Source organism: Manacus vitellinus, unplaced genomic scaffold, assembly GCF_001715985.3.
Source record: "Manacus vitellinus isolate BGI_N305 unplaced genomic scaffold, ASM171598v3 scaffold_6_pilon, whole genome shotgun sequence".
Taxonomy (NCBI): Eukaryota; Metazoa; Chordata; class Aves; order Passeriformes; family Pipridae; genus Manacus; species Manacus vitellinus.
The window spans coordinates 26,300,463-26,310,929 of NW_021940750.1; the positions used below are offsets into that span (position 1 = coordinate 26,300,463).

Below are 10,467 nucleotides of genomic sequence, written 5' to 3' on the forward strand. Positions count from 1 at the left end.
ATCCAGCCCGCCACGCCCCGCGTTTTGCGGAGTCACCGCCGGCGCCTGCAGGCCGGGCAGGGGGGAGCGCGGGCGGAGGGACCGGGCCGGGCAGGGCGATTCTTTGTTTACTGGCTTTGGGCAGCCGGTTGGAGTATATTAGCGCTTCGTTTAGACGGGAGAAATGCAGTTACGGCGTTTCTGTACATGGAACTGCCCCTGGGCTCACGATTCATAGAACTGTACACGCATTTGGGGTTTTTTATTTTGGTTTTTTTTTCCCTTTTATCTAGGGGCAAAGTCAGAGCGGTGGACACGGTCCTGGTGGTAGCAAGAAGGATGACAAGGTAACAAATACTTGCAGGATGAAGTACAAGCTCTGCTACAGAGCTTGACTGCAGTAGCCTTTTTTATACGATTTTTTTCTTTTATTCTTGTATTTGGAACTGCATAAAACTATGCTCTTGCTGGCTCTGATGAATGTCTATCTCTTCTGAGTGTGCATTGGAGAAAACAAGTGCTGTTCAAAAAGAGGAAAGGGCACTTAAGGGAAACTGAAGCTAATTGACAGTAATTTATCTTTGAAAAGAATAAAGCTATAAATGTGTCAGGGTTCAGAAAAACTAATTGCCTTCAAGCTATCACTTAAGGAACTGATTTTGGCTTGAAAGTGACATCATACAGTCACCTGCATGAGGTGTATCCTTCACATTTTGGGCCTTTAGAGGCCTTGCTGGTCTCATTTGGGAGTGGAAGTACAGTGTACATGGCAGGCAGTGTCCAAGCTGGGACACTGAAAGTGTGTTATCCTTTGATTGAAGTGCAGCAGAAGGGTTCAGATTCAATATTTTCCTCAACCCCTCATGTATTAGTTTTGTTTGTGATTTACATCACGCTTGAGGCTTCCATGTTCTGTATTCACTGAAAACTGGCAGAAGTCTAAATTAGAAAGGGGGGTGTAAAATAAGCAGGAGAAGAAATTTTTTCATAAAAAATAAAAGTCATATTTCTTTTGGGCTTCTCACTGTAGATCCTGAGGAGACAGTTTTGTTATGAAGCCCTTCACCTTGCGCTCTTTCTTGGTTTGTGCACTTAACATCTGTGTGTATTTTCTCATTGTTATTGTCCTGATTTCTTTTTTCTTTTCATGGAATTCTTTTTATGAACAAGGATAAGAAGAAGAAATATGAACCTCCGGTTCCAACCAGAGTGGGGAAAAAGAAGAAGAAAACAAAGGGACCAGATGCTGCCAGCAAACTGCCCCTGGGTGAGCATTCTGCCTGTCTAGCAGTGCTGGGCTGTTTGCTCTTCAGGAAGTGTGGAGCTGTCCTCTCCTTTAGATCTGGCTCTGGGCAGGTCATAAACACAAAGCCAAATGGAATTTTGTTTCTAATTAACATGGAAAAAACCCACAAAATGCAAGATGCAGCCTGTGAATTTCCCAGTAAGAGAGAAAGGAATTGAAGTGAGAAGAAATTCAGAGAAAACATTATCTTTAAATATGTTTTTTGTCTGGAATTGCAGTGGGACAAGTAAAATAGTGACTGCTGCTTATGTAGGAGTTACTACCAGAAAAAATCCCCCAGGATTTCTGAAAATGAATTAGTGAATGAATTAGTGAATAATTAGTGAAATGAATTAGTGAATAATTGGTACCATGTCAAACTTGGTCTAAAATACTGGGATTCTGTTTTGGTTACAGTGACTCCTCACACACAGTGCAGACTCAAATTGTTGAAATTGGAGAGAATTAAAGATTATCTGTTAATGGAGGAAGAATTTATCAGAAATCAAGAACAGATGAAACCTTTGGAAGAAAAACAAGAGGTGAGGTTTGAGTGAACTGTTGCTTCTAATGTTACAGTAAGTGCTCTCATTAATGTGAACTTCATACCAAAGCAATGGAAATAAAGTGCCACGAATGTGCAAGTTGATACAAACATATTAGGTTTATCACAATTCTTCATTAACTGGCTAAATGGTTTTAAACCAAGCATGGATTACTACAGATGAGGCCACAGTGATTTTTTGTTTCTTAGTGCTCTGCCAAAGTGTAGCCCCCAGATATCCATCAACAGAGAAAGAATATTCTACTTATTCACATCCATATAGTAGAGTCCGTAGGATAGGACTAAAATAATAGTGGGTTTTGTTACTGGCTTCTGCTTTTATGCCTTTTGTGGCAGCAAAACAACAATAGAAAGACTGGTTTTGTTATGTTTTGTCTGAATTGTTGAGCCAGTGTTGTACAAGAAGGTTTTTTGCCTGTGTTGTCTTTTCTTGGATTCCCTTAACAACAGGAAGAAAGATCCAAGGTGGATGATCTGAGGGGAACACCGATGTCCGTGGGTACCTTGGAGGAGATCATTGATGACAACCACGCCATCGTGTCCACGTCGGTAGGATCAGAACACTATGTCAGTATTCTGTCCTTTGTGGACAAGGATCTGCTGGAGCCAGGCTGTTCTGTTTTATTAAATCACAAGGTGAGTTGTTTTTATAAAATTAAGTTTCTTACAAGTTCTTGTGCTGTTTTTAACTTGCCTTTTTTTCTGAGAACCACAGGAGAGAGAATGCTGTATTGTATGTATGTATGTATGCTGAGTGTGCATTTCACACACCTAAATAGAGGGGCATTGAGATTAGGTTTGAGCTTGTATTCATAATGCTGCCTGCCTTCTTTGACAACTCTTAATTCTTGAATTAGGTTCATGCTGTGATAGGAGTCCTGATGGATGACACAGACCCTTTAGTGACTGTGATGAAAGTAGAGAAAGCTCCTCAAGAAACGTACGCTGACATTGGTGGCCTTGACAACCAGATTCAAGAAATCAAGGTATTCAGTTGTACTCACAGAGTTAAGTAAGCCAACAACATAGCTCTGGTGTTAGGAGCTCAAAAGGGAAACAGTGGGACCAGCTGCTGTTCATGTAGGTGGTTTGTACCTTGCTAGAGTGCATTTCTTCATTTGATTTCATTGGGCAGGCTCATGGACCTCAGTCTTTTAAGTGGATCTTCAGCAACTGCATGCACAGGAACATTTCACAGTTGCTCTGGAACCTGTAGAGCCCAGAGCTTGTAAAATCTCTCCAACAACTTATTATTTTGTAACATATAAAGTTAATGATTGTTGCAATTAGAGAGTTAAATTGTAAAAAGTGCAGACATTGTTTTCAGTGTCTGATGCCCTGCAATCTGAGGATTTAGTGCTTGGCTTGTTTTGTGTTTGCATTCATTTGTTGTTTGGTTGGGGGTGAGGGGGTGTTTTCTACCAGCAGAGCTGTGCCTGAACCCTGGTGAAACTCAACCCTTTTGCTTTGGGTAGGTGTCCAAAACCACAAATGCTCTCAAAATACTGATCTGTAGTATCTGGTAAGACTTTATAGAAGGCATCCTTCCATAAAGTGTCTCCCTGCCCCAAGGTCCTCCATGAGTGGATCCCTCATGGGGCTCTAAATTCAGCATGATGCATTGAGGTTGGAATAGGGGAAACACTCAACTGCTCCTCTTCCACATGTCAAACAGAAATAATAGGAAAAGTTGTGCAAATAGAGTAGTTGCCTGCCTTAGGATTGGAGGCAACAGAGAGCTATGCTTTTCAAGGTCTGTCTTGAAATCAGTTAAGTTCTTTTTGCCTTTATTACTTTTAGGAATGCTGTTCTGGAGATCCCCACAGATCTTTATAAAAACACACATTTGGTTTTTTTTGTGCTGCAGGAGTCTGTGGAGCTTCCTCTTACCCACCCTGAATATTATGAAGAGATGGGTATAAAGCCACCCAAAGGAGTCATTCTGTATGGACCACCTGGCACAGGTATTTTACAGTGCAGTAACATCTGTGCTAACACAAGTAAAATAAATTATGCTTGGTCAGTATTTAAAGCATTGCCAAGTCTGTCACAAATGTCACATGACTGTTTTGTTAAGGCACCCCTCCCTCTCTGCCTTCCTCCCTTCCCCTTCTTTCCTTTCTCTCCCCCCTCTGCAAACTAATAACAATATTTCTTTCATCTAAAAATAGGTAAAACTTTACTTGCCAAAGCAGTGGCAAACCAAACTTCAGCAACCTTCCTGAGAGTGGTTGGCTCAGAGCTCATACAGAAGTACTTGGGTGACGGCCCGAAGCTCGTGCGGGAGCTGTTCCGCGTGGCAGAGGAACACGCTCCATCCATCGTCTTCATCGACGAAATCGATGCCATTGGAACAAAGAGGTACAGTGGCTGAGCTCCCTCCTCACACACGGGCATTGCCAGGGACAACGAGGGGTTTACTAGAAACACTCCTTTGCTACTATACTGGGACTCAGTTTCTTAGTTCTGCGACTGTTTTCATATACTATTGTTGATGTAAGCATTTTTAATAAGTAACACTTCAAATAACTTCTTTGGAACCAAAATATATTGCAATAGTTTCATATTAAATAGACATGACCGGAGACTTAACCTCTGTTCTCTTGCTACCTGAGGGCATCTCTATGAGAGAGTGTCAAAACCAGAAAGACATGCTGTGTATATGTGCATGTGGGATCCCCTAACTGCAAATCCAAGTGTACAGTAATTGGCTTTAGCAATCCAACAATAAAGCAGAATACTTAGTACACAGTATATCCGTTTGTCATTTGCCTCTCTGGCTAAAAACTTATGCTCTGAGAACATTACACAGTAAGTTACTGCCCTGGAGAAGCATTGCTTATGCCACACTAAACTGTTGTTGAGCCCATATCCAAGCTGTATTACTTTGAAAATTCTGTAGGCTTGTTGGAACTGTCCAATACAAATAGTCTTTAAAGTAGTCGGTGTTTTCTAAATAAATTAGAAAGTGCTCATATACATACGCGGCCACTAGCCCGAAGTGCCAGTATAGGCAGCTGCTCCCCAATGTATGGATGCATATGCTTTTAAGAATTAGGTTTTTGCCTCTTTTTATGTTAATTTTGTTGGGGGGAAAGAAGATATTTCCAAATATGTAACGAACTGTGGAAAAAGAATATATTTCCTTTGTATGATGACTGTTAATTCCCCAGCAACAAAAATAGTCTCTTTACGTACTTAGATGCCACAATGATTCTGAAAACCTGTGTTTTGTTTTGCAAGCATAAACATTAAATGTGAAAAAAAATACCCCGTGGATGTTTAAAAAAAATACCCCTTCCCCCTGCACTTTGCCACTTTGTGGCAGTTTACATGGTGCTTTTTCTGACTGTGCTCTTTTTCTTAAAGGTATGATTCAAATTCGGGTGGTGAGAGAGAGATCCAGCGCACAATGTTGGAACTGCTGAACCAGCTGGATGGGTTTGACTCTCGGGGAGATGTTAAAGTTATTATGGCTACAAACAGAATAGAAACACTGGACCCAGCTTTAATTAGGCCAGGTAAGGGACATCCTGCTGTGTATGCTTAAGCCACTTTTCTTGTGAAGGACTTGTCTAAACTTGACAAACTCAGGCAGGTAAAAAGAATGCAAGTTACTGCTTTGTCCTTATTCACCATCTCATCTCTGCTGGTACATCTGTTAAAATTGGAACCCATTTATGAGCTTCCAAATAGGAGAAAAAACTAAGAAGAGATGTGTTAATCCCTCTGACATATATATAACAATTTGAATATTCTTTCTTTCTGTGAAGGTGGCACAGCCATTTTAACTAGTTGTTAAGACAAGGCGTGTGCAGCAGCAGCAGCATTTCACTAACACCTGCAGCAGCTGGGGAAGGTAGGGCAGCACCACCTGTGCTTCAGGGATGAGAGCCTCAGCCTTAAGGGAGACAGCCTGGACTCTGGTGCAAGGAAACCAGGCTGCTTTCTTATTGACCTGGTACACTGCTGTTTGGGGGGGGAGGGAGATGTGTATGTTACATGTTGAGCTTGAACAGGGACAGGTAGTATTTCTAAATGGCCACTAAAAATGTACTGAGACATAATGTCTGTGGTGTCTGTTAATTCAGAAGGTAGAGAGCAACACAGAGATCAAAGGATTTACCTTCAAGTAAATACTGAAGTTGTAAGTATCCTAAATTGTAAAGATACTCCTAAAGTAACAGAGTTAAGAGTAAAGATAACTTAAGATGAAATTGTCAAAGAACTACTCTGAACAGTCACCAGACTAGACCTGAGGAGTTAGAATAAAAAACTTCACAGTATAAAGTTGCTGAGGTATGTTTGTGTTTTTCAAAAAAAGTCTGGTTTTGTCACCATCTTAGGTTTACACCCTTCAACTCAAACCCAGTGCTGTTAGAGTACAGAGGAGATAATACTATGCCAGTATTGAAAGACAGCTAAGATGATCTGGAAGTTGTTGGAAGGGAACTTCCTACACCTGTGTATCTAGTATTTAAATAAATTACAACCACTGCTTGTGCAACCAGGGCACTTCTAGCAGCTCAGTGGACTGATTTACCATTGTTTATCATAGTCTGAGTTGTCTGATGTGGTGCTATCACCCTTTTTAGAAAAGATGTTTTTAAAAAAAAAGGAGTGATTTGGAGACAGAAAATATTTTTCAAAAGATTGCTCAGTTGAAACAATGAGTACCAGAACATCCAAAGTCCCTACTGACAAAGGAAACAGCGGGTAGGGACTTGCAACAAAACTACTTTTGTAAAATCTTTCTTCTTCAGTTAGGAGTGTTTGATTTTGGTTTTGTTTCTGGTTTGTTTTTTAGGTTTTTTTTATAAGGAGGAAGAGTTATTCAAGTTGGCATAGTGATTTATCTCCTGTGTGTGTGTGGCAGAAAATTAAATTTCAGAACTAAATGTAATTGCAGTGTAGAACAAAATATATTACAAGAACATAAGTATTTCATTAACTCTTTTCTGTGCTATGATACAATGGGATTTTTTTATATTTATATGTGACTCAAGGAAGGTTTCTTATGTTTCCAAGGTGAGGGGGTCTCTTGCCTGCACTGACAGACTGTTTCAGCATCACAGTATCTTTCAGCTCCAGTAGCTTCCTGTTCATTGCAAATAGTCTGATCTCACTTTCTACTCCAAGACATGATTCACTGTGGCATGAAGAGTCATAGAATTGTTTAGGTTGGAAAGAACCTTTAAGATCATTCAGTCCAACCATTAAGCTAACATGGCCGACTCCACCACTAAGCCATGCCCCCCAGTGCCACATGTACATCTCTTCTGAGCACTTCCAGGGATGGCGGTTCCATCACTTCCCTGAGGAACCTCTTCCAATGCTTGACAACCCTCTCCGTGAAGAAATTTTTCCCAGTATTCAGTCTAAACCTCCCCTGGTGCAACTTGAGTCCATTTTCTCTTGACCTGTTACCTGGTAGAAGAGACCAACTCCCACCTGCCTACAGCCTCCTTTCAGGTAGCTGTAGAGTGATAAGGTCTCCCCTGAGCCTCCTTTTCTCCAGGCTGAACACTCCCAGCTCCCCCAGCTGCTCCTCATAAGACTTGTGCTCCAGGCCATTCACCAGCTCCTTTGCCTTGCTCTGGACACACCCCAGCGAAACAGTTGCTGTCAGTCAGACCTTCACATGTTCTTCCTGCTCCGTTTCCAACAGCTGCATGCAAAAAACCTAGGACTGAACCTTTTTTTTTTTGCACAGGACGTATTGATAGGAAAATAGAGTTCCCTCTACCTGATGAAAAGACGAAGAAACGAATCTTCCAGATTCACACAAGCAGAATGACGTTGGCAGATGATGTGACTTTGGATGAGCTGATTATGGCAAAAGATGATCTCAGTGGTGCAGATATTAAGGTTGGTGCCCATCACTATTCTTCACTTCAAAGCAAAAATTCAATCTCATTTTTACTGCATCCAAAACTGTTGTCTATTGAACTGTTCTCTAGTTCCTTGTGTTTATGTTACTGAGGGACAGTTGGATGGCTTTAAAATACCTTTTATGCATGACATGTACTCTGCTGTACAAGTGGGAAATTAAAAAAAAACATAATTATGAGGAAGCTTGTGCTGGTAAGAGTACATACCTGAGTTATATGAATATGAAATTTTAAAAGTAGCAAAGTGCAAAAAAGGGGGATGTGGAATTTTGTGCAAGGTATATTAAATATTACTTAAGATAGTGCCGGATAAAAAGCAATTTTAGGGAATATGTTGCAAGCAGATAAAAATTTAACTGTAGATTAGGAAATTTCAGGCTTTTCTAAAGCCCTGGCTGGAGTTACCACACTCATGAGCTTAAACCAACGTCACGTCTCTTATCTCCCTGCAGAAGGATCACACAGTCCACTGGGGACAGAGCTGGGTCCGTCTGTCCTCGCAGGAGGGAAATAGCATTGTTACAAAGCTGCCTTTCTGTCAGTGAAGTGTTCCTCTGACTATTCCGTCCTTACCCAGCCTGTTTTACATGCTTCAGTGCTACTGAACAGCATCAAACTGCAGAACAGATTTTGTTAACACTCCTCACTTTTACAGTCTTTGGAGCAGTATGAAGATGCAGCTGCCTTCAGAGGTGTGACTCAAAGGGGTTGCAGAGCAACCCTTACACAGAAAGTAACTGTTCTTGCTTTCTGTGTTGCAGGCAATTTGTACAGAAGCCGGACTGATGGCTTTGAGGGAACGGCGAATGAAAGTAACAAATGAAGATTTCAAGAAGTCTAAAGAGAACGTTCTCTACAAGAAGCAGGAGGGAACCCCTGAGGGACTGTATCTTTAAGTCCTCTCTCTCTGTGGGGACTACCTAGAACTCTCTGTGTTGATGAGAGTCTTGTGTAAAACCACATAGCTAATTTTCCTTCATGAACAAGTTAAAAGCTGGTGGGTTGTGGTTTTTCAGTCAGTGTAACTCTTCATTTCCCAATAAAACATTTATTTGAATTGAACCACTTTGGTGGCAAAGCCCTGCTATTTACATGGAACTGTCTGTTGCATTATCAGACTTACCTTTAAGAGAAAGTGCTGGTGACCCATGAGTGCTTGTCTGAGTGACCCACACCTTGCCAGGCAGGGAGCAGTCCAGGAGCCCCACCTCTCAGTCCTCCTTAGGCATGGCAGTCTCTTACATTTACTGCAGCATTGCTGCTGCTCTTAATTACCTTCTTGTTTTTAGGGGCTAACTAAGACAAAAGTCACTTTTGAGTAACCTCAATGTCATATATACCTGAAAATAAATGACAAATTTGCAACCCTGAGTGAGACACACTTTAAAAGTACCCATCTCTATCACTTGTGCCTATAAGAGAGCAAGATGGACACTCAGTAATCTTAAAGATCCAAACATGTTTGGATAAGGTACTTGTGAGATTAGTTTATAAATTTGTTTTTCCCAACAGGGTTACAGTTCATTACATAAACATCCAAGCTAGATAATGTCTCTGAAAGGAACGAAGCACAGTAGGAACAGGTTCTAGAGCCCCACGCTGCCCACATGCACACTGGTCAGGCAGAGGCATTGGCCAGCCTAGATGCTGGAGGTGCTGGGTCTGTCACATAGCAGATTGCACAGAGAAATTCAAACTACAAGTCACACTTGGTGTTCTGCAGCATAATCTTGAATTCTTCCCATCTACACAAATCTGTTGCCTGCAGCTTCATCTCCACAGGGGTTAGATTTCTGTTGGCTCAGTTGTAGCCATGCATATACTACTTATGAAGTATTCTGTATAGTGTACTTCTGTGAAGGACTTGTGAAGTTCTAAGGAATAAGTTTCCAAATGTTTTACATGTGAAGTTTAAGGTTTATATAAAGTTCCACATACAGACCACAGTTAAGAAATGTGCAGTCTTTGTTCTGGAAACTGGGAGCAAATGCTGGCTACTAAGAGAGCAGAGTTACACACAGAGCAGTGCCTTTGATAACTGCCAGTGCTGTAACAACAATGGTAGCACCAAGGCCAAGAGCTTTCATTTTTCCATGTAAAAATTATGTGGCTCATTGTTAAAAACAAACCCTACAGATGAATGGAGTCTTTTATTTAATCTGGATGACAGAAACCCTGAAATAGAATTGGTTTTCATCTGCAGATAGAAAAACAAGTTTTATTACCCATTCTTATAAACCTTAGGAGATCTGTCTCCTTGGAAAGGTCACAAAAAGCCAAGGATTTTTTAGCACCTTCTAATCATGGCAGTTGCTCTCATCATTGCTTGAGGGGCTGAAAAGCTTTACGATGTCTGGAGAGCAAGGCACTTTTTATTTGGGACACAGCTGTTAATTCTGGCTAGAAGCAACAGCCACAAAGAGGTTGGTTCAGCTCCCTGAAGAAAAGCTGCATTGCATTAAGCAAATCCAAGGACTCTGTTCTGGTACCATGTCTGCCACCACAGGAACTGAAAAGCAAACATATTTGGAAATTTGGTTCTTACCTTTTGCAGCAGAATTTGACTTACACCTCTTTGGCCAGCATTTCTGAAATAGAGTCTCAAGATCAAGACAAAAGTAATAAAGATCGGGAGAAAGTGAACAGAACAGAAAAAGCTACTGGAGTAGCTTTTTGGGCAAGACTCCATGAGCTCCAGGAAGTGAGCAGCCTCTGACCACCCAAGTGAAGGAAGTAGTGCAAGCGCT

At 41.3% G+C, this 10,467-nt stretch overlaps 1 protein-coding gene across 1 annotated transcript; it reads left to right on the forward strand.

Moving 5' to 3' along the window:
• Window positions 1-205: 205 nt before the first annotated feature.
• Window positions 206-8,783, forward strand: PSMC1 (proteasome 26S subunit, ATPase 1). Its single transcript, XM_018082756.2, has 10 exons — window positions 206-326; window positions 1,150-1,246; window positions 1,682-1,806; window positions 2,280-2,465; window positions 2,687-2,815; window positions 3,697-3,793; window positions 4,001-4,190; window positions 5,199-5,350; window positions 7,543-7,697; window positions 8,482-8,783. The coding sequence occupies exons 3-10, from the start codon at window positions 1,747-1,749 to the stop codon at window positions 8,614-8,616; spliced, it is 1,104 nt and encodes a 367-aa protein (XP_017938245.1). The 5' UTR covers window positions 206-326; window positions 1,150-1,246; window positions 1,682-1,746; the 3' UTR covers window positions 8,617-8,783.
• The last annotated feature ends 1,684 nt before the right edge of the window (window positions 8,784-10,467 follow it).